Source organism: Leopardus geoffroyi, chromosome E1 (genome assembly GCF_018350155.1).
Source record: "Leopardus geoffroyi isolate Oge1 chromosome E1, O.geoffroyi_Oge1_pat1.0, whole genome shotgun sequence".
Lineage (NCBI taxonomy): Eukaryota > Metazoa > Chordata > Mammalia > Carnivora > Felidae > Leopardus > Leopardus geoffroyi.
The window spans coordinates 56,228,498-56,251,849 of record NC_059330.1 but is presented as its reverse complement, the minus strand read 5'-3'; the positions used below and the strand labels follow the sequence as shown (position 1 = coordinate 56,251,849).

Here is a 23,352-nt window from a genome sequence, read left to right as displayed (position 1 = left end):
CCCCTGAACTGCCCTATTGAGACACATCCCCCCCCCCCCCCCCCCCGGCTCTGACTGAAACCCTTAGATGCAGAGAAACTCATAAAAAGGACAGTACCCCCTTTACAAAATGCTGAGAGCAGGAAGAACAAAAGTTTCTGAATGGAGCCCAAGATTATAAGGCTAAATTCTACTCTGCGATGTGCTGAAGGCCTTCTATTTTGAGGTTGTTGTAGATTCTTCATGACTCGTATTTTACCTTATTATTACTATAAGGTAGGACCTGCATGTGGGGAATGGAGTATCGAGGAGGACACCAGTTCCCTCCCAGAGATATGTCTGCGAGCCTACTAGTGGTTGGGGCCAGGGGCTGGAGGGAAGGCTCTGGACTCTGCCAGGGAGCCTTGGAGCTTGGGAGAAGGCTGCCCACCAACATGTCTGGGCCAGGGACTTGCCCTGTAGCTCAAGCCCTCCTCATAGCATCAGTCAACATAAATAACAGAGACATGTTCCTGCCATCCTGGGGACCTTGGAGAAAACCAAGGCAACTTGTCCTAAGTGCCTTTAGCGCCAAAAGAGGGCAATGAACAACGCAAAACATAACCAGGAAAGACTATAAAAAGCCTTTGCAAACCTAATCAAGGGAACTGGACACTCCACACGGTACTTTAAACATTGTGAGGGGCGCCTGGGTGGCTCAGTCGGTTGAGCGGCCGACTTCAGCTCAGGTCACGATCTCGCAGTCCGTGAGTTCGAGCTCCGCGTTGGGCTCTGTGCTGCCAGCTCGGAGCCTGGAGCCTGTTTCAGATTCTGTGTTTCCCTCTCTCTGACCCTCCCCTGTTCATACTCTGTCTCTCTCTGTCTCAAAAATAAATAAACGTTAAAAAAAATTAAAAAAAAAAGTAAACATTGTGAAAAGTTGTTGAAGTCATATTTTGGCAGTTGAAATTTCTGCTGATCAGCCCACCTTTTCAGAAAAACATAACAAAACAAAACAAAACACCCGACCCACAAATAAAATAAAAGGTTTAAAATACAAATGTCTATAATTAAGTTTTTAGAATGACGCCTTCTGCCCAGCTGCTCACTGTCTTAAGTGTTTTCATCAAGAGAGGCCCCTTGCTCTGCCTGGCCCCATTCGCCTTCCTCTGCGTTGACTCTTCGCACACGCAGTCCTCAAGAGCCCCCAAAAGGTGCAGTCAGAGCTTGGATGTCTTGATCTTAACGTGGGTTGATGCTCTCCGAACTTCGAAGCTGCAGGAGCCGCCTCAGGGACCCACAGGGAGCATGTATAGAGTTGGGCGCTCCGAAAGGAGCTATGTGAGAGGGATGGCGATACCCCTGGCGACCCAGGGATAGCGGGTCTCCAGCCTTGAGTAATCTCCCCGGCCCCTGAGAGATGGGATTAGCAGGGCACTTTGGAGCAGAGGCGCGGTGAGCGTGGGGGGGCGGCAAGAGAGACGCCGATGCCACGCAGTCCTCTGCTTGGAGCGCGCTCGGACCGCTGCGGCTGGGGACGCCCCTCTGCGGGGTTCTGGCCGCCGGCTCGCTAGTGTCGGGGGCGGGGCTGGAGCAGCCTTTCCACCGCCCGGCGGCCTCGCGCCGCCTTCAGGTGTCTGGGTCGACGGCGAGCAGGCTCCGGGCCGGGCGGTCGGAGGAGCCGGATCCGCAGCCCACAGCCCCAGCCCGCGGCCGCGAGCCCCCGGCGGTCTCCCCGCGCCCGGTTGGCAGCCGCTCGCGCCGCATCCCCCCGCCCATTGGCTGGCGCGCCGCCGCCGCCCCGCCCCGCCCCGCCCCGCCATTGGCCGCGGCCGCCTCGGGCCCCCGGCTCCAGCTGCCGCTGACATCACGCGGCCCGAGGCGGCGGCGGCGGCGGCGGCGGTGGCTGCTGCGCCCCCGGCCCAGCGCGCAGACCCCCCTCGGCAGAGGCGCCGCCGCGGGGCCCGGCGGAGGATGGTGCGCGGCGCGCCGGGGGCTCCCCGCCGCCAGAGCCGCAGCGCCGAGGCGGAGCCGGCTGCGGCGGACAGCCGACCCCCGCACCGCGCGCGGGGCGAGCGGCCGCGGTGAGGCGAGAGGGCGGCGCGGGCGCAGCGCCATGGGGGCCCTGACGAGCCGGCAGCACGCGGGCGTGGAGGAGGTGGACATCCCGTCCAATTCCGTGTACCGCTACCCGCCCAAGTCCGGTGAGGGCCGGCGGGCGCGGGCTGGGCGCGCCCCGGGGCCGGGGGGTGGGGAGGTCTGCGGGCCGGTGCGGCGGGGCCGTTGGCGGGGTAGCCGCGGTGGCCGGCCGGCCCGCCGCCCGAGGACGCGAGCGGCCTGCAGGCCGTCTGCCCGGTGACAGAGACGCGAGCGGCGGGGACTGCGGCTCCGGAGGGGCGGGGTGCCCGCGGGGCCCTTCTTGGCGCCCGGTGCGCCCTTTCCGCCGGGGGGTGCTGAGGGCTAGGTGAGGCCGGCCTGGCGTCCGAAACGGGGGCCGAGGGCCGGGGGCCGCGCATCCAGGCCTCTGGAGAGGGAGGCGCGGACGCAAGGTTTGAAGTAGGTTTCTCGGGGAGGGGTGGAGTGGCGGGGGCGGGGGGGCGGTGGTGGCAGAAAGCTTCCATTGCCTGCGGGAGGATGGAGGCCCAGAATGCGTTTGCAGGCTGGCGCTTTTCAGGAAGCTGTCAGAAGCAGAAAGAAGTGTTTCACAGAAATGTTTGGGCATCTGAGTATCAGAGTCACCCGGGTTGTCCCTTTGCCAGAGTAGCGGCAGGCCTGGCTTTTGGAATGGGGAGAGCTAGGGGACAGGGCACAGGCATTTAGAATGTCTAGAAGTTACTATGTGTGTGGTCAGAATCATTGAAAAGAGCGATGTCTGCAGCCCCTGGGCTGTGGCCTAAGCGTTGGAGGTGGAGGAGGGTTTTGCCGGGGAGAGGATCCCAAGTGGATTGAGCACCGGCCAGTTCTGAACTGCTTGCTGCATGACCTCTTTGCTCGTGATTTTTCATTGCTTTTTCCCAAGACTTCTGGGGGACGGATGGCTACCGTCTTCTCTTTGGCCTGGGACCTAATGAGGATTTGGGCGATCTTGGAGAGGTGTCAGGATGGGAGCCTCAGGGTAAAGACATGCTAATGAGATGAGCTGGTTTCTCAGCAGTGTGTCCAGTGTGTGCCAGGTGGAAGCAGGGACCAGACAATGAACCTGCGCCCTGCAGACTGTCTGCCAGCGCTGTGTCTTGCTGCTGCTGTGCCAAAGAATGAATCCTTGCTGAATATGATTAAGAGCCGTTTTAGAACAGTCTAAGATAAAGCTGCGGGATCTCTAGTGTTTTAATAAAACTCTAGCTAATTAGGACTGTATGAAAAAATGCCCATAGAAGCGTGCACTTTGCTTTTTAATGGACACAAATATGCACAAGTATTTGTGGGGGATCCCCCCCCCCCCGAAATCACTTAGCTTTTATTGATCAGAGTATGGGACATGTTTTGCTGAGCTTGGAGTTTTCAGTAGAGTTTGCAGTCTCAGAAGAGGATTCACCCTCCCTTCACGTGTGGGAATTAGCATGGGTAAATCTCTAGAAGGTGGTTCCCCAAAGGATATTAATACAAGTATGAGCCTTGGGTGATGATCATAAAAGGAAAATGGACCAAACTGAAACTTTTTAAAAAGATTTGTTTATTAAGTCTATTTATTTATTTAGAGAGAGAGGCTGGGGGAGGAGCAGAGAGAGAATCCCAAGCAGGCTCCACATTGTCAGTGAAGAGCCTGTCTCGGGACTCGATCTCATGAACTGGGAGATCATGGCCTGAGCCGAAGTCAGGCACTCAGCCAGTTGAGCCACCTAGGTATCCCCAAACTAAAACTTTCCTTATGCAACACACTTTGTGCTGACAGTCTGAAATAATCCTCTCCACCAGTCTTTTAAAAGTGCTAAGTAGTCGTAGCTCATTTCTAATTGGAAGTTCTATATGTGAGAAATCTTTGCAGCAAAAGGGCCAAATTATTTGTGTTGAAGATAAAACACAGAAGATAAGAACCAGAACATTCATGTCCCAGCCAGCACATCTTTGTGTACTTGAGAATTCCATGAACTTGCATATATGCTCTAGTCTGGAGACATTTCCCACCCTTCATCTGATCTTTAAACCGACTTGGCTTTTTATGGGGATGATAGTATTGTAGACCTGAAAGGGACCTTTGAGAGAATTTGGCCCAAGACCCACTCATGTCGGTGGTAAGAAAGTGGAAGTCCAGAGACGTAAATTAGTCTGGCCAGGTCACCCATCAAGTTAGGGCACTTCTTTCTAAACCATCAGCCTCTGCCTTTCGCAAAGGAATTGACTTGTGGAAAGGAGGCTGCTCTGCATCAGGACTGAAACAGAACTCAAAGGCCCATCCTTGTTGAGGAATCAGACTGGGTTGATTTTAAGCCTTCTTATCTTCAGTACTGAGAGTAGGACAAAGCAGATAACAGAGTCAGCTTTCTCCAGGTGACCAGCTAAACTGAGACCGTGCCCTGACTCCCTGGAAAGTCTCAGACTCTGCTGCCCGTGGAAGAGTTTCAGAAAGCAACTCTGTCATCTGGCCCTGTGATGATAGTTACAGTGCCTGGCAGAAATTGCTTTCTTTTGTTTGTGTCTTTAGAGGAACCCCTTAGTTTTGTATGCTCATTGAAATGGAAACATTTAGAAATTACTGCGAACAGGGGCGCTTGGGCGGCTCAGTCGGTTAAGCATCTGACTTCAGCGCAGGTCATGATTGTGGGTTCGAGCCCCGTGTTGGGCTCTGTGCTGACAGCTCAGAGCCTGGAGCTGCTTCAGATTCTGTGTCTCCCTTTCTCTGCCCCGCCCCCCCCCCCCCCCCCCCCCCCCCGCCTTGTGCTCTGTGTCTCTCGCTCTCTGTCTCAAAAGTAAATATTAAAATAATTTAAAAAAAATTTTTTTAGCGTTTATTATTGAGAGACAGAGAGACACAGAGCGTGAGCAGGGGAAGGGTAGAGAGAGGGGGAAACACAGAATCTGAAGTAGGCTCCAGGCTCTGAGCTGTCAGCACAGAGCCCGACGCGGGGCTTGAACTCACAAATTGCGAGATCATGACCTGAGCCGAAGTCGGTCGCTTATCCAGCTGAGGCACCCAGGCGCCCCTAAAAAATTTTTTTAGAAATTACTGAAAACAGCTGATTTCATGTTGAAACTGAAGTTTCTTTAAAAAATTAGGCTTCTTTTTTTAGAGAGAGATAGCCTAAATTGTTTTATAATTATTTATTTTTTGAATAAGTAATCTAAGTTACATGATTCAAAGTTTAAAAGAATGAAAAGCCATAAAGTGAAAGTCTTGTTCTCACTGCTCTGTTCATCACCCAGTTTCTCCCCATATACCTCCTCCCATCCCTGTGTAACCACTTTTGGTTTCTTTGGAATTCTTCCAGTTTCTTGTGCGAATACAAGCATAACATGCTATTTAGGCTGTTCTGCACCTTTTTTTTAAAACCTTTTTTTTGGTAGAGATTTTATTTATTATTTATTTTGTATACATTTTTAATGTTTGTTTATCTATTTATTTTGGAAAGAAAGAGCACAAGAGGGGGAGGAGCAGAGAGAGAGAGAGGAAGACACAATCTGAAGCAGGCTCCAGACTGGTTGCTGTCAGCGCAGGGCTGGATGCGGGGCTTGAACCCATAAACCGTGAAATCATGACCTGAGCCAAAGTCAGATGCTTAACCAACCAAGCCACCCAGACACCCCAAAGATTTTATTTATTTTTAAAATGTTTATTTATTTTGACCTAGAGAGAGAGCATACAAGTGCGGGCAGGGGAGAGGCAGAGAGAGAGAATCCCAAGCAGGCTCCACACTGAGTGTGGAACCAGAAGCAACGCTCAGTCCCACAACCCTGTGATCCCGACCTCAGCCAAAATCAAGTCAGATGTTCAACCGACTGAGCCATGCAGGTGCCCCAAGAGCAGTTTTTTAAGCATGGATAACGTCTCTTGTCTGTGAAATAGTTATAACAATTTCTCTTAGTTTTTAGGAACATCAATTTAATATTAGTTTCGAAGCCAAGGAGTTTAAAATCTGTAACTCACTACAAAATAAAGAATTGTTCAGTTCTGGGACAGTTTGATAACTTTAAAATTAAGTAAGTTCCTTGGGGTGCCTGGTGGTTCAGTCTGTTAAGCAACTGACTTCAGCTCAGGTCATGAACTCTGTCAGCACAGAGGCCACTTCTGATAGGCTCTCTCTCTCTTTGCCCCTCCCCCGCAATAAACATTAAAAAAAGAAAGTAATCTGAAATTCATAGTAAATACACTGAATACCATAAAAAACTTAAACGTTCCTCCATTTAATGATGATCATCAATGTCAAGAGTTCAAATGCCAACATTATTTTTCAAACACTTAAAATGTAGTGATTTTCCTCTTGAAACCTCCAGTATTTATTGTTAATTTTTTTAATTTTCTATTTTTTATTTGAGAGACAGAGAGAAAGAGTATGAGAGAGGGGCAGAGGGAAAGATGGAGAGAATCCCCCGACTGTAGGATCATGACCCGAGCTGAAATCAAGAGTCAGACAGACCCTCAGTTGAGCCACCCAGGTGCCCCTGAAACCTCCAGTGTTTTTGTTTTATTCATACTTCATTAAAAGCAGACCGATTTCTTTTACTTCTTGATTTTGTTCTAAGATTTAGGGCCTTTGATTTCCTTATATGATGGTGGTTGTATCCTTTTGTTCTTTAACATGTTTTCTCTTTCTGTTTATTACCATTTATGTTCCTTTACTGAGCACCTGCTATGTATCATGCATTGTACTGTGCACCAGTATATAGATTCTGATCCTTGTGCTCAGTGATTTTGATTCCTTTGGCAAGCAGCAGGATAGCTCTCAAATCAACTTTGTAATTCATGATATGGGTCACAGAAGGGAGTATTAACAACACAAGCTATTTGGTGGCAGTATGAGTCAGGATTCTCCAAAGAAACGGAACCAATAGGAGATATATGTATATTTAAAAAATATATGTATGTTCCTTAAAATAAAACGATTTATTTTTTATGTTTACTTTTTATTTTAAGGAATTGTCTTCTGTGATTGTGGGAGCTAGCAAGTCTAAAATTTATAAGGCCCGCCAGCGTGCTGGAAACAGACAGGAATTGATGTAGTCATGAGTCTGAAATCTGTAGAGCAAGCTAGCAGACTGGAAACTCCGGCAGGATTTCTCTTTCAGTCTTAAGACAGAATTCCTTCTTCTCTGGGGAACCTCTGTTTTTGCTCTTACAGTCCTCCACTGATTGGATGAAGCCCATCCACCTTATCAAGGTAATTTCTTTAAAGTCAACTAATTGTAAATGTTAATTACATCTACAAAATACCATCACAGCAACATCTAGATTAACGTTTGAATAAACAGCTGGGCATGATAGCCCAGCCAAGACACATAAAATTTACAACTATAGTGGCTTCCTATTTTAACTAATTATCCTTGTGAAGTAGGTGCTAAGCTCGAGGTTTTAGTTGATGAAAGAGTACTTGTGCTGTGAAAACCTCTTTTTTTAAAAAAAATTTTCTTTAAGTTTATTTATTTATTTTGAGAGAGAGAGCGAGAGTGAGCATGAGCATGAGCAGGGAAGGGTCAGAGAGAAGAGAGAGAGAATCCCAAGCAGGCTCTGTGCTGACAGTGCAGATGTGGCTCAAACTCACAGACTGCAAGATCATGACCTGACCCGAAACCAAGCCTCTGAAAACTAAGAGTTGGAGGCTTAACTGACTGAGCCACCCAGGTGCCCCAAAACCTATTTAAAAAAAAAAAATCTAAAAGTTATAACCTTTAGAAATCATTATTTAAAAATTACACTTCTTCCAGGGGCGCCTGGGTGGCGCAGTCGGTTAAGCATCCGACTTCAGCCAGGTCACGATCTCGCGGTCCGTGAGTTCGAGCCCCGCGTCGGGCTCTGGGCTGATGGCTCAGAGCCTGGAGCCTGTTTCTGATTCTGTGTCTCCCTCTCTCTCTGCCCCTCCCCCGTTCATGCTCTGTCTCTCTCTGTCCCCCAAAAAATAAATAAAAAAAAACGTTGAAAAAAAAAAAAATTAAAAAAAAAAAAAAAAATTACACTTCTTCCAGAATTTCAGTGCTTATAATCTAGTGTCAGAGGTGGAATGCAGGCATACAGAGGTAAGTAAGAATACAGACTACCGTCACCATCTGAGGTATATCCCAGGAATGCAGGGTTAGTTTAATATCTGAAAGTCAGTTAATGTTAATATATCACATTAGTAGAATAAAAAATAAAAACTACGTGATTATTTCAATAAATGGAGATAAAATGCGACAAATCCAACCTTTTCAAGATGAGGAACACTCAGCCAACTGGGAATAGAAGGGAACTTCCTCAATTTGATAAAGGGCATCTCTGAAAAGCCCGCAGCTCATATCATACTTAATGATGAAATGCAGAATGCTTTCCTGCTAAGATCAGGAACAAGGCAAGGATGTCTGCTTTTGTCATTTAGTGTTGATTGGAGATTCGGACTAGTACGGCAAAATAAACACACGTACATATTAAAAAAAAATTTTTTTAAGGCACTCAGAATGTAAAGGAAGAAGTAAAACTCTGTTCACAGGTGACACGATCCTGTATGAGAAAGTACCAAGGATTCCACACACACACACAAAACTACTACAATCAATAAATGAGTTAGGAAGATTGCACATACAAGATCAATATATAAAAATCAATTGCATTTTTACACACAAGGAATAATCTGAACATGAAATTAAGAAAGCTGGGGCACCTGGCTGGCTCAGTTGGTTGAGTGTCGGATTTTGGCTCAGGTCATGATCTTGTGGTTCGTGGGTTTGAGCCCAGCATCAGGCTCTGTGCTGACAGCTTAGAGCCTGGAGCCTGCTTTAGATTCTGTGCCTCTCTCTCTGCCTCTGCCCATCTTGCACTCTGTCTCTCTCTCAAAAATAAATAAACATTTAAAAAAAATTTTTTTTTTTTTTTTTAAAGAAAGAAAGAAAGCAGTTCATCCTCGAGTTTCTGGGTGGCTCATTCAGTTAAGTGTCTGACTCTTGGTTTTGGTTCAGGTTATAATCTCAGGGTTTCGTGAGTTTGAGTCCTGGTTCAGGCTCTGTGCTGGCAGCGCAGAGCTTGCTTGGAATTCTCTCTCCCTCTCTGCCCCTCCCCTGCTCACTGTTGCACGCTTTTGCACACAATGTGGCTCAAAATAAATAAATAAACTTTAAAAAAAAAGTATAAAAGTTGTACACTGAAAATTCTACAATGTTACCGAGATTGATGCTTTAACTAAAGAAGTTTTAAAAGATCTAAGTAATTAAACACTTCATGTTGGAAAACTCAGTATTGTCAAGATGCCAATATTCTCCAAATTGATCTAAAAATTTAGTCAAAATCCCAACAAACTTTTTCTAAAGAAATTGACCAACTGATTCTTTTTCTCTTTTTACTTTTTTTTGTTTAACATTTCTTTTTGAGAGAGAGATAGAGGGAGGCCGAGCACGAGTGGAGTAGGGGCAGAGACAGAGGGAGACATAGAGTCTTAAGTAGACTCTACACTCAGCACAGAGCCTGATGCGGGGCTCGATCCCATGACTCTGGGATCATGACCTGAGCCAAAATCAAGAGTTGGATGCTCAACCAACTGAGCCACCCAGGTGTCCTGAAAAATCTTAAAAAAAGGAAGGGAGGAAGAGAGGAAGGGAGGGAGGGAGAGAGAGAAAGAGAGAGAGAAAGAGAGAAAGAGAAAGAAAGAGACTAACAAAGTTAAAGGACTTGCACTACCCAATTTAAAAAATTACTATAAAACCACAGTGTGGTATTGGCACAACAAAAGTCATATAGATCAATGGAACAGAATCTTAAGGCAGAAATAAAACCTTATGTTCATGGTCAGTTGATTTTGACAAAAGTACCAAGACTTATCAACAGGAAAAGAATAGTTTTTTTCAAGAAATGGTGCTGGGACATTTGGATAATGACAAGCAAAAAATAATAGTAACAATAAACTTAAACTCTTTCTTACATCACCAAAAATTAACTCAGAATGGATCATAGAATGAAGACACAAGTCACAGAATGGGAGAAAATATTTGCAATTCATATATATGTTAAGGGATTTGTATCAAGAATATATAAAGAACTTGTACAATTCAATAAGAAAAAGAACCTGGGGGCACCTGGGTGGCTCAGTTGGTTAAGCATTCTGACTTTGGCTCAGGTCACTATCTCGCGGTTTGTGAGTTCAAGCCCCATGTTAGGCTCTGTGCTGACAGCTCAGAGCCTGGAGCCTGCTTTGTGGATTCTGTCTCCCTCTCCCCTGCCCCTCCCCTGCTCATGCTCTGTCTCTCTCTCAAAAATAAATAAAACATTAAAAAAAAAATTAAGAAAAAAAGAAAAAGACAAACCTTAAAAAAGGAACAAAGGTCTTGATAGACATTCCTCCAAAAAAAGATACATAAATGGAAAATAAGCACATGAAAACAGCATCATTAGCCATTAGGGAAATGCACATCAAAGCTACAGTTAGATACCACTTCACAACCACTAGGGTGGCTATAATCAATATAATAAATAATAAGTGTTGGTGAGGATGTAGAGAAATTAAAATTCTGGTACCCTCCTGGTAGAAATGTAAAATAGCACAGTTGCTTTGGAAAACGGTTTGACAGTTCCTTAAATGACTCAGCAATTCCATTCGTAGGTATATATATATGCCCAAGAAAAATGGGGAAAATCCACACCAAAATATGTACATGAATGTTCATGACAGCATTTTTCGTAATAGCTAGAAGGTGGAAATAACCCAAATGTCCGTCAACTGGCAAATGGAACAACTGATAAAATGTGACAAGTCCACACAATAGACTTTATTTGGCAATAACAGGGTATTTGCTACACCATGATGAACCTTGAAAACATTAATGTTAAGTGAAAAGCCAGATGCAAAATGGTATACATCGAATAATCCCATTTATTCGTAATGTCTGCAAAAGACAAATCCATTGAGACAGAAAGTAGATTAGTGAGTGTCAGTGACTGGGGGAGGGGAAATGGGGAGTGACTGCTAATGGGTTTCTTTTTGGGATAATGAAAATGTCCACTAATACGATCATGGTGAATAGTTGCATAACTCTGTGAATATACTAAAAAGCCACTGGATAGTGTACTTTAAATAGGTGAATTGTAAGGTGTATGAATTATATGTCAATAAAGCTGTTTAAAAAAATGGACCTAAATGTAAGAACTAAAGCTGTAAAACCCCTAAAAGAAGATCTAGATACAGGAGAAATTATTTATTTGACTCAGATTAGGGAAAGAGTTCTTTGATACAGCACCAAAAACACTATCCAGGAGAAAAAACTGATAAATTGGATTTCTCCAAAATTAAACATGTTTCTGTTTCAGAAAACATTAAGATAGATGAAAAGACAAGCCATCTTCTGAATGAAAATATTTGCAAAACACATGGATAAAGGATTTGCATCTAGAATATACCAAGAACTTTAACAACTCAATATTTATTTATTTATTTATTTATTTATTTTTAATGTTTATTTATTTTTGAGAGAGACAGAGACAGAGCGTGGGTGAGGGAGGGATGGAGAGAGAGGGAGACACAGAACCTGAAGCAGGCTCCAGGCTCCAAGCCGTCAGCACAGAGACTGATGCGGGTCTCCAACTCACAAACGGTGAGATCATGACCTGAGCTGGAGTCATACACTCAACGAACTGAGCCACCCAGGCGTCCCTAACAACAGTGTTAAGACAACCCAATTTAAAAATGGACAAACGAGTTGAATAGGTATGTCCCCAAAGAAGATATAGGAATGGCTAATAAACCCATAGAATGATGCTCACTACCAGTAGTCGTTAGGAAAATACAGTCAAAACCACAATGAGGGGCACCTGGGTGGCTCAACCGATTAAGCCTCTGACTCTTGCTTTCCGCTCGTCATGATCTCAAGGTTTGTGAGTTCAAGCCTCACATTGGGCTCCGTGCTGACAGTGCGGAGCCTGCTTGGGATTCTCTCTTTCCGTCTCTCTCTGCCCCTCCTCCACTCATTTTCTCTGTCTCTTTCTCAAAAATAAAAAAAAATAAAAAAAAAATAAAAAAAAAAAACACCACAAGGAGATAGCAGTTCACAACCACTAGGAGAGCTACAATAAGAAAGACGATGTCAAAAAAAAGAAAAAGATCTCAAGTGCTAGTGGGAATGCATGGAAATGGAATCCTAGTACGTGTCTGAAAGGAATGTAAAATGGTAGCAGCCACTTTGGAAGAGTTTGGGAGTGTCTTAAAAAATTAAACATAAAGTTACCTTATGATCTAGAATTCCGCTCTCAACGAATGTGTCCAGAAGATTCACACACAGACATGTATGTGCATGTCCATAGCAGCATTGTATCTATTAATAGGCAAGAAATGGGAAGTAATCCAAATGTTCATCAGCTGGTGAGTGGATTAATAAAATGAGGTAAATTCATACAATGAAATGCTATTCAGCAATTTAACGTTTATTTATTTTTGGGACAGAGACAGAGCATGAACGGGGGAGGGGCAGAGAGAGAGGGAGACACAGAATCGGAAACAGGCTCCAGGCTCTGAGCCATCAGCCCAGAGCCCGACGCGGGGCTCGAACTCCCGGACCGCGAGATCGTGACCTGGCTGAAGTTGGACGCTTAACCGACTGCGCCACCCAGGCGCCCCGCTATTCAGCAATTTCAAGGAATGAACTAGTGATATATGCTGCACTACACGGATTAACCTCGAAAACCTTGTGCTAAGTGCTAGAAACCAGATTTAAGACTGTATATCGTGTGAGTCCACTTATACGAAATGGCTAGAAAAGGCAAATTTATAGAGCTAGAAAACAGCAGTGTTTGCCTAAGCCTGGGGAAGGGAGTGGGAATTCGTTGTAAACGGGCACGAGGGAACATTCTGGGGGTGGTGGAAATGTTTTCAAGTGGATGATGGTGATAGTTACCAAAGTCATTAAAATGTACGATGGGTGAATTAAAAAAAAAATTATTTTTTACATTTATTTATTTTTGATAGAGACAGGGCACAAGTTGGGGAGGGGCAGAGAGAGAAGGAGACACAGAATCCGAAGGAGGCTCCGGGCTCCGAGCCGTCAGCACAGAGCCCGACCCGGGGCTCGAACCCACGAACCGTGAGATCATGACCTGAGCCGAAGTCGGACGCTTAACCGACTGAGCCACCCAGGTGCCCCATGATGGGTGAATTTTATGTGATGTATATAGTATACCTCAGTAAAGCTGTTAAAAGTAACTACACAGGCGTTTCTGCCAAGTGAGTAAAATACAGAAAAGAGCTTGATCAGTAAGGGTAGAGTTCTAGAAAGCAATGGTTCTGAACACATCGAAGGCAGGGTAGAACGCTCAAATAGCCCAAGAGGGAGAATAGTATTAGTAATGGCCTGGAAGTTTGCTGGTGTGCTTTGTTTTTATTTTGTTTTTGTTTTGTTTTGTTTTGGCCTTTATAAGTTTTTATTTTAATGTCAGTTAACATCTAGTGTTGTATTAGTTTCAGGTGTACTTGCCAGTATTCTTGATGGATTTAGAGAATAGCGAATAGATTAGTTGGTTGAGGCAGGGAATTCTAGTAGAAAGATAGCGTGAAATAAAATTTGGGAGGTGGGTAGGAGCCAAAAGAGAGAGGAACCAGGTGGTGTTCTTAGGAAGATTTATCTCTTAGAGGTATAGGTTGTAGGGAGAAAAAGACCTAGAAGTATGGAGATTTGCTAGGGAAGTATAACCTGATGATCCACTGTAACCGAACTTGGAAAGGGCTGAGGTCTTGACAAGGATGCTCGGCACAAAGCACACGTTCAGTGTTTTTGTGGTTTTGATGACTATGACATTTTTAGGCTGGGTGACCAGAGAAGTGAGCACCATTGACAGAAACTGAGAATCTGGGGAAGAAACTGCTTTTCAAGTGAGTCCCAAACGGGCCGCCTGGGTGGCTCATTCGGTTAGATGTCCAACTTCAGCTCACGTCACGATATGAGTTCGAGCCCCTGGCGCCTGCTTTGGATTCTGTGTCTCCCTTTCTCTCTGCCTCTCTCTCTCTGTCTCTCAAAAATAAAAAATAAAAAAAGAATTTTAAAGTGAGTTCCAAATGTCATCCAGGGCTTTACTGCTCCTTAGAATCTAGAAGAATTAGACAGAACCACCCCCCCAACCCCCCCAAATCATAGAGTGTAGACTTCTAATGCCACTTCCAAGATTTCTGCGAATTCCTGCATGTCCCGTGGTACAGTCGTGTTGGCTCTGGAGCTCCAGCTTGCTGTCTTTGCCCCACAGTAAATGTGACTTCAGTCCATTCTTCAGTTTCTCCAAAAAATTCCATTCACAGAAAACCCTGAAAGCGTAGATTCTGGGGCGCCTGGGTGGCTCAGTCGGTTAAGCATCGGACCCTTTGTCTCTGCTCAGGTCATGATCTCCCGGGTCGTGTGGGATCGATCCCTCCCGAGTCAGGCTCTGCGCTGGCAACTTGGAGCTGCTTGGGATTTTCTCTCCTCTCTGCCCCTCCCCTGCTCACATGTATGTTTGTGCTCACGAGCACTCGCTCTCGCTCTCTCTCTCTCTCTCAAAGATAAATTAATAAACATAAAAAACCCCCAACAGAGTATAGATTCTGCTCAAGATCTGTGGAGGGCAATGAGGTTGGGGTTTACGTCGCAGAAATACAAAGGAGTAGCAAGCAGCATCGCCCTAAACTGAACTTCAGCTACGGAGTTTTACTGGCTCTTAGTTTCCCCAGCCCCAGCCTTTCTCATCCCGTCATTTCTCTGCCTTTTTGACTCTTCTTCTCACCCTTTCTCCTGAGAAGAAAAGTTACAAGACAGTTTGAGTTGCAACCAGTAACAAAAGGACACGGACCCTTGGTGTGTTTCTTCATTCTCAGAAGCTCATTAAGGTATATTCCAAAAAAAAAGATTGTGCCTTCACCCAGAGGAGTTGTGCTGACAGCTCTTGAGATAAAATGCTCTTTATTCCCCCTCCTCCCAGCAATAAAGGTGATTCATTGAACTTGAAGCAAAGAGGGGTTACCCGGATGAAAAGATACAGCAGGTGGTTAAAGATTTGGGCTGAAACTCCAAAGAAGGATCAGAAGAAAATGTTTGGGAGTCGCGTTATGGGAAAGGAGGAGCCCGTGTGTATTGATTGCTCCCTGGGCCTGACAACAGTCCTTTGAAAGAGGTGCTACTATTCGTTTTACAGATAAAGAAACCACAGCTCAAAAAAGTTAAATGAGTTGTCCTAGGTCATACAGTGGTAGAAGGTGGCACCAGGAGCAAATTCACGTGTGCCTTAAGTCAGAGCCTCTGCTTTGATTCTATGAGGAAGAGAGACCTGAGCTCTTAGAGACACTTACGCGTTTGTGGGCTGCACAAAAGCGTGGAACAAGTGGTAGGTAAGAAGAGATTCAGGACCGGGAGGGTTTGGGGAGCCAAGGGACAAGGAGCCTCAGAAATGAGTGTGGAAGTCTTCTGAGCGTTCATAAGGGTGAAGGAAGTGTGAGAACAGACTTGGCCCGCTGGTGTTGCAGGGAAGAATTTAGAGCAGCGGAAACCACTGGAAGAGCTGCGGAGTTACTGGACGTGGGTGGGAGCAGGCAGGAATGACGGCTGCGGGCCCAGGGGGCGGATTTTAAGGCATGGCAGATGAAACTCTTTTTGTATTTGCTTTTTAAGTTGGGGAGACCAGAATGTGCTTTCAGCGCAAGGCAAGTAAAAAGATGGTGGGCAGAGGAATAGCAATATTGAGAAAGAGGGAGGTTGCTGATGAGGTCTCCAGGAGGCAGAGGCAGTTGGGAATGGGAACTCAAGCGGAAAAGTTAACCTTGGAATGGGGAAAGGGCTACCTTCTTGAGATCGGAAGAATGTATGGATAGAAATATAGGGAAGTTGGAAGGTGTTGAAACTTTGGTTTTTTGTTTTTGTTTTTTTCTTTAAGGATTTTTTTATTGATTGATTTTGAGAGAGAGGGGGAGAGAGAGAGAATCCCAAGTAGGCTCTGCACTGTCAGCACAGAGCCAGACGTGGGGCTCAGACTCAAGAACTGTGAGATCATGATCTGACTCAAAGTTAAGAGTTACATGATTAACCCACTGAGCCACCCCGGCACCCCGAGGTGGTGAAGCTTTTGTGACGTTGAAGGATTTTGAGGGGATGTCGCAAAGTGGAAAAGTCAGGTTTGGTACCTTGAAAATGGGGGGAAGGCTTGGCTCTGTCGATGTGCGCCTTGCTCTAAATACTGGAAAGCTACAGTTGTTAAAACTATATTGTACTCAGGGGCACCTGGCCTGCTCCGTCAGTAGAGTATGCGACTCTGAATCTCAGGGTTGTGAGTTTGGGCCCCACGTTGGGCATGGAGCCTACTAAAAACAAAGCAAAACTATATTGTACTCAAACAAAAACACTTCATTGTGCTCATTCAGAGTAGAATAGAGTCTGGAGCTAGGTATGTATAAATAGCATGATAAAAATAGATTTTCAGTTTAGTGGGGGTATTGGAATATTCAATAAATGGTGTTAGTAAAGTTTCCCGTTTGGAAAAAAAAAAAAAAAAAAAAAAAAGACTAACCCCTTATCCCACACAGTCTATAAGGACAAATTCCAGATCAAATAGCAACAACAACAATACTCAGGAGGGAAAAAAAAAGCATGCAAACAATGTAAACTAGAAAGTAGGGAATGTTTATCAGTAGGGAACCAGTTCGTTAAATCTGGGCATTCAATGGGAATATAGTACAATGGTTAAGAGTACACATAGGAACTCTGTAACAAAAATAGCTGGGTTTGGGACCTGACACTGCCTCTTACTAGCTGTGTGATCCTGGACAAATTACTTACCCTCTCTGTGCATTTACCGTCTCTTCTGCAAAATAAAAAAATTTGTACCGCCTACCTTATATGGTTGTTGTGAGGAATAACCTATGTGTACTTGTTAGTACAGTGCTGGTATAGAGTGAGTCCTCGATATGGGGTTATTACATTGAGGTTATTATTATGAGGTATTATGTGGTCATAATAATAATGAGTTTGATTTTTAAAAAAATTTTTTTAATGTGTATTTATTATTGAGAGACACAGAGAGACAGAGCATGAACATGGGAGGGGCAGAGAGAGACAGAGAGAGACAGAATCCGAAGCAGGCTCCAGGCTCCGAGCCATCAGCACAGAGCCCGATGTGGGGCTCGAACTCACAAACCGCAAGATCATGGCCTAAGCTGAAGTCGGACACTTAACCGACTGAGTCACCCAGGTGCCCCACGAGTTTGATTTATAAGGGCAGACATGGAAAGATGCATAGAGTGCGATAGGCAAAAAAACCCAAAAAACAAAAAAAAAACCTTGCAGATCGATATGTGTATATTCCAATTAAATTAAAAGACAAAGTAAAACAGAAAATCCGAATGTGTTTACATCTGTGTAGGAAAATCTGGAAGGCCACAAACCAATTCTTAATAGCAGAGTTACATCTCACAGAACGGATAATCGGGTTGGATTATCACTTTTTAAATTACGCGCTTCTGTGTATTTTGTTTTTTATTTTTTGCAAAGGATATGTTTTACTTGTGTAATTTTTAAAAAGGCTTTATTTTAAGTAATCTCCACACCAAACCTGGAGCTCGAACTCCTAACCTCAAGATCCAGAGTCGCTGCGTTCCACCTACTAAGCCAGCCAGGTGCCCTTTGTAATTTTTTAAATGAATAAAAGCATAAATAACAAAAGTAGTGCTGTGGCATTAGAATTGAGTGAACAGCATTAGTCGGCTCAGGTCATGATCTCACGGCTCGCAGCGCATCAGGCTCTGTGCTGACAGTTCCGACCCCTGAGCCTGCTTCGGGTTCCGTGTCTCCCTCTCTCTCTGTGCCTCCCCTGCTCACAATCTGTCTCTCTCTCTCTCTCTCAAATATAAATAAACATTAAAAAAAATTTTTTTTTTAAAGAATTGAGTCGAATAGTTAGAGATGTTTGAAAAAATTTTGTTACTGTTTTTTCATTTTTGTGACCAAAAGCTTAAAGTATATTATTTAAATATCGTGTAGATGAAGCTTTTTCAAATACATGGAAACCTAATAGGATTCCTATAGCCAATTTTCTCATATTTAAATTTTGTATAAAGTTATTATTTTATTTTTAAAGTTATTTTAATTTATTTTATTTACTTTTTTATTTTTATTTTTATTTATTTATTTATTTTTAATGTTTATTTATTTTTGAGAGAGAGAGACAGACAGACAGGGAGCGAGCAGGGGAGGGGCAGAGAGAGACACAGAATCCGAAGCAGGCTCCAGGCTCTGAGCTGTCAGCGCAGAGCCAGATGTGGGGCTCGAACTCAAAAACCTGAGATCATGACCTGAGCCGAAGTCGGGCACTTAACTGACTGAGCCACCCAGGCGCCCCTTTATGTACTTTTTTAAATGTTTATTCATTTTTGAAAGAGAGAGAGAGAGAATGGGGGAGGGGCAGAGCCGGATGAGGAGTTTGTACTCATGAACTGGGAGATCGTGACCTGAGTCGAAATCTGATGCTTAACCTTGAGCCACCCAGGCACCCCTAAAGTTATTTTTAAATATAATTCCATTTTTTTGCAATAATCAAGCATACACCTCCATTAAGTTGAAGATTAATATTTTTCACTTATAGGCAGAATAGTTGTTTTATGTGACATCATTCAAAATGCAAAAAGAAGGGAAGATTGTTTATAAATCTTGCAATAAAAACTCCCACTTAGCCTAAGATAGGGGCTAAAATCCCACATACATTTTACTTTATCATTTACTCCACATAAATTATCAAAATTTTTTGCTTGTTCATCTTTGAGTTTTGTTTGTTTTGTAAAATATAAAGTTTCCATGACTTGAGTTTAAAATCTTTGATTTGCAATGTGCCATTACTTAGAGGCCTAAACAGTTGGGGTTTTTTTCCTACGCCTGGTTTCTGTAGGCAGACATATTTCAGTAATTTCATGGATTTGGAAAGAAAAGTTCTTATTTATTTTTTAAAATCTTTTTTATTAATGTTTATTTTTTATTTTTGAGAGACAGAGACAGAGACATTGTGCACAAGTGGGGGAGGAGCAGAGAGAAAGGGAGAATCCTAAACAGGCTCCAGGCTCTGAGCTGTCAGCACAGAGCCTGATGCGGGGCTCAAATTGCCAAACTGTGAGATCATGACCTGAGCCGAAGTCCGACGCTTAACAGACTGAGCCACCCGGGCTCAGTTTTTATTTTTTTACATTTTAGTTTTCATTAATCTCTACCCCCAACGTGGGCTCAAATTTACAACCCTGACTCAAGAGTCACATACTCTAGGGACTGAGCCAGCCAGCTCCCCCCCTTTTTTTTTAAATTAGAGTTTTTGTTAATATATAGGGTACCCATAATGATTAAGGTGAACAATGTGATGATTTGATATATGTATATCTTATAAAAGGCATACAGAGTTGTAGGAAAATGGGAAGTGGGTCTAATTGTTCTTTATTGTGTGATGTTATAGTTCATAGCAGTTTGGTGGCATATATCAGAATGTCTCATTGGATCAGATGTAAATTATGGCATCAATTGAGCAATATTTAATTTCACTGTGATGTTCGGAATATGGCCCAATAGCTTAAATTCATTGGGCAAATTGTTTAAGATAGTGAATTGTAACTGAGGTTTTTCTCTTTGGTTTTTCTGAAAACCAGAAAACCAGTTTTCTCAGAAAAACTGAGGTTTTTCTCTTCTTCACATAAGGAACAAAGAGTTGTATTTTTCTTTGTGGACAGTTGAAGTCAATTTACTGATTTGAGCTCTTGGTTCAAAAGTTGTCTTTGATAGGGTAGGATTCCTTCGGTACTATACAAGTTCCTTTGGAATTACTCTGAAGTTTTTGTAGAGCCAGAAAGTGTTGATAGTGACAAAGATTAAATCAGAGGATGAGGAATAGTGTCTGGAGCTGTGCTCTCTACTGTGGCAGCCACTGGCTTCATGTAGCCGTAGAACACTTGAAATGTGACAAGTTCAAGGGCGCCTGAGTGACTCGGTTGGTTGAGCGTCTGACTCTTGGTTTCAGCTCCGGTCATGATCTCACGACCCCATGTCAGCTCTGTGCTGATGGTGTGGAGCCTGCTTGGAATTCTCTCTCTCTCTCTCTCCCCCTCTCTGTGCACCTCCCCTGCTTGTTCGTTCACTCTCTCAAAATGCATAAATAAACATTAAAAAAACCCCAAACCTGGCCAGTCCAATATGAGATGCACTGTAAACAGTAGGAAATATGTGCCAGATTTTGAAGACTCAATACTTAAAAAAAAAAAGAATGTAAATAGCTTGTTAATAATGTTTATACTGATTTGCATGTTGATAAAACATTTTGGATCTATTGGGATATTGGGATATCCAATATTGGGATAAATAAAATATATTAAAATTAATTTTGCCGTTTAAAAAATGTGGCTATTAGATAATTTAAAAATTACGTAGAGGGCTTGCACTTTTGGCTTGTGTTATATTTTTATTGGACAGCCCTGATCTGGAGGAACAGTGCTAGTGTAATTTTCTTCCCTTAGAAATAGTTTTACTTTTTTGCCTGGATGCCTTTTTTTCTTTAATATTTTTTTCCTTTAATCCTGAACTTGAATTAGTGTTGGCCATTCTGGACCAAACCTTATTATTATTTTTTTCTTTACTGTAGTGAAAATTATGTAGCATTAAATTTATTATCTCAACCACTTTCAAGTGTACAATTCAGTAGTGTTAAGATCTCTAGAACTTTTTCTTCTTACAAAACAGAAACTCTATACCCATTAAACACCATTTCCCCCTTCTCCCTCCCACTCGTGCTGTGTTTTAAATATAATGTTGGAGATCTGTGTATGATGTGTCTTCTTTTTCCCCCTTTACTGAGATATAATTGACATAAAACGTCGTATAAGTTTAAGGTGTACAAAGCGATGAGATGACACACGTCTATCTCGTAAAATGATTACCACAAGATATACCTTCTTCAAGCCCACAAAGAATTTGCATACGAATTCTGATTAAGAAATTCTAGCTAACTCATAACGAAAAGCTTGCAGTTTATCCATTAGTCATATGTGTTCCTGTTAGCAAACAGGCAAAGTGTTTGAGTACAGTTCTTTCCCCCCTACCATTTCTGATTTTAGAGTGTAGTTCATGCTGAAAAGTGAAACTGTGCACAAATATGCCAAAAGGCATCGTTTTCAGAGACCGTTAGTGTGTTCGGCGTTACCGTCTGCTGATGTGGTAGCGGCACATGACTGTGTGCTGATCTGTCCCTTTAGACAGCTGGGCAGACAGACAGACAGCTTTATCCAGGCCGCAGACGGCAGATTTGCTCTTTCTTGCCAGTCTAATTAGGGCAAGTTATTACAGGGGTCCGTTTCAAAGAAGGAACGAGCAAATTTTTGGTTGCTTTAAGCTTATTATTATTATTTTTTTAACAGACAAGGTATTTGTATTTTAAGTGCACCAAGGGAGATCATCTTTTTTTTTAAGTTTATTTATTTTTGAGAGAGAGAGAGAAAGCGCGCGCGCCTGTGTATGCACACGGGTTGGGGGGAGGAGCAGAGAGAGAGAGGGAGAGAGTACTGTCAGCACAGATTCCAGTGCGGGGCTCAGTCCCACAAACTGTGAGATCATGACCTGAGCCAAAACCGAGAGTCGGACACTCAATTCACTGAGCCACCCAGGCGCCCCCGGAGATCATCTTTTTAAAGGAATTTTACATCGACTCTTCTACTGAAATGCAGAAGTCCTTTTTTCACCTGTGAAATATTGACCCTAATTTTCAATCTGTGTATATTTGTGCTCTTGATTTTTAATGTAAGGCAAAAGTACAGCTAGCTGTACCCTACTTTCTTGGTAATTTCTTCTCTTTTAATATTATGGCCAAAAAAAAAAAAAAAAAAAGGCATTTCCAAAAGAACCCTGTCACCATCTTTAGCCCTTTACCCCCCAAGACATCAGTGCTCTTCTCTTGCTAGGATAATCACTACCATCTGTAAGTTGATTATCTGGATTTCTTTGTCCCTACATCCCTCACCTGACTGTTCACAGGTACTGGAAACTCAGCGTGTCCCATACTGAACTCAACAGTACAGTTCCAGACACCAACCTTCCTCTCTCCATTCTTTATTCATGACTTGGGCAAGCCATCCCTCAGCGTGAAACCTTTAACTTTTTATTTATCTTATGGTATTTATTTATTTAAGTCATTTCTTTCCCCGACGTGGGGTTCGAACTCCTGACCAGAGATCAAGACTCGCACACTCTACCGATCGAGCCAGCCAGGCGCCGCAAAATCTTTAACTTTTAAAATTTCAGCGAATGGATGATAAATATATGGTCTCTAACGTATAGAAAATATATTTTGCTAAGGTTCAACAGCAAATGACTTCCACTGTTTGAGATGGCAGCTTCTACTTAGGGCAACTCGGCACCTCCCCCCTCTATAAATTATGCACTTGGAAAATAGGGCTTGCAAGTGCGAGACATAAATAATTGATAATTAGGCTTTCCCAAATGATGAATTGCACTGTCACCGCAGATAGATACACTTTGTATTTTTCGGTTTTGGTGGGTAACTCTCGCGAGTTCCTCAGTGATGCTTTGATTTTGGCCGCTTTTTCTCTCAAATAATGTTTTCCTACTTGTTGTTCAATTAAAGAATCGCCTCACTTTGTGGTGAGTGATTTTTATCCACATTGCCTTGTGTAATAAGTGTTTGTAAAGCTGCATGGGAAGAACACCCACGAATGAACATGTGGTTCAGTTTTTCTGTTGGAATTTGCTTCTGTGTCTTCCTTCCTATGGCTTTTTCACAGCTGAAAGTGCTGAATCTCACTGTGTTTAGTTTGCTATAAACCTTCGACAAAAATTGAAACTGGTTTAGAAAATGTATCTATACTCTTGCTGTGTGACAGATAACGACGAAGCCTCTCACCATTTCATACGTTTTTTGAATTCATCCAGGAATTGGGGTATGTGAGGAGAGCCGTGAGAAGGCGTGTTGGGGGATAAATCCTTTCCTTCGGACGGCTTATCTTCATGGGATAATTAGATTATGGAAATTTGGGTTGGGGTGCCTGCCTGGCTCAATCGGTTAAGCGTCCAACTCTTGATTTTAGCTCAGGGCGTGATCTCACGGTTTGTGAGTTCAAGCCCCACATCGGGCTCCTTGCTGACAGTGCGCGGAGCCTGCTTAGGATTCTCCTGCCCCGCTCCTCCCTCCCACTTTCCCTCTCTCTCAAAATAAGTAAACTTAAAAAAAAAAAAAAAAGAAATTTATGTTAAGAGGCATTCATTTAAGTCTAGGTTGGAAAGTATTCCCAGGTGGAATTTGCA

At 43.5% G+C, this 23,352-nt stretch overlaps 1 protein-coding gene across 5 annotated transcripts in view; it reads left to right on the top strand.

Moving 5' to 3' along the window:
* The first annotated feature begins 1,817 nt into the window (after positions 1–1,817).
* RNF157 (ring finger protein 157) overlaps positions 1,818–23,352 on the top strand; it is an 83,363-nt gene continuing 61,828 nt past the window's right edge. For 4 of the 5 annotated variants that reach the window (XM_045489690.1, XM_045489688.1, XM_045489692.1 and 1 more), the window contains exon 1: positions 1,818–2,162. In XM_045489690.1, coding sequence (XP_045345646.1) covers positions 2,075–2,162 — 88 coding nt within the window. In that variant the 5' untranslated portion in view covers positions 1,818–2,074. Of the gene's footprint in view, positions 2,163–7,123; positions 7,272–23,352 lie in introns of those variants that run through there. The other variant, XM_045489691.1, reaches the window with a different exon arrangement.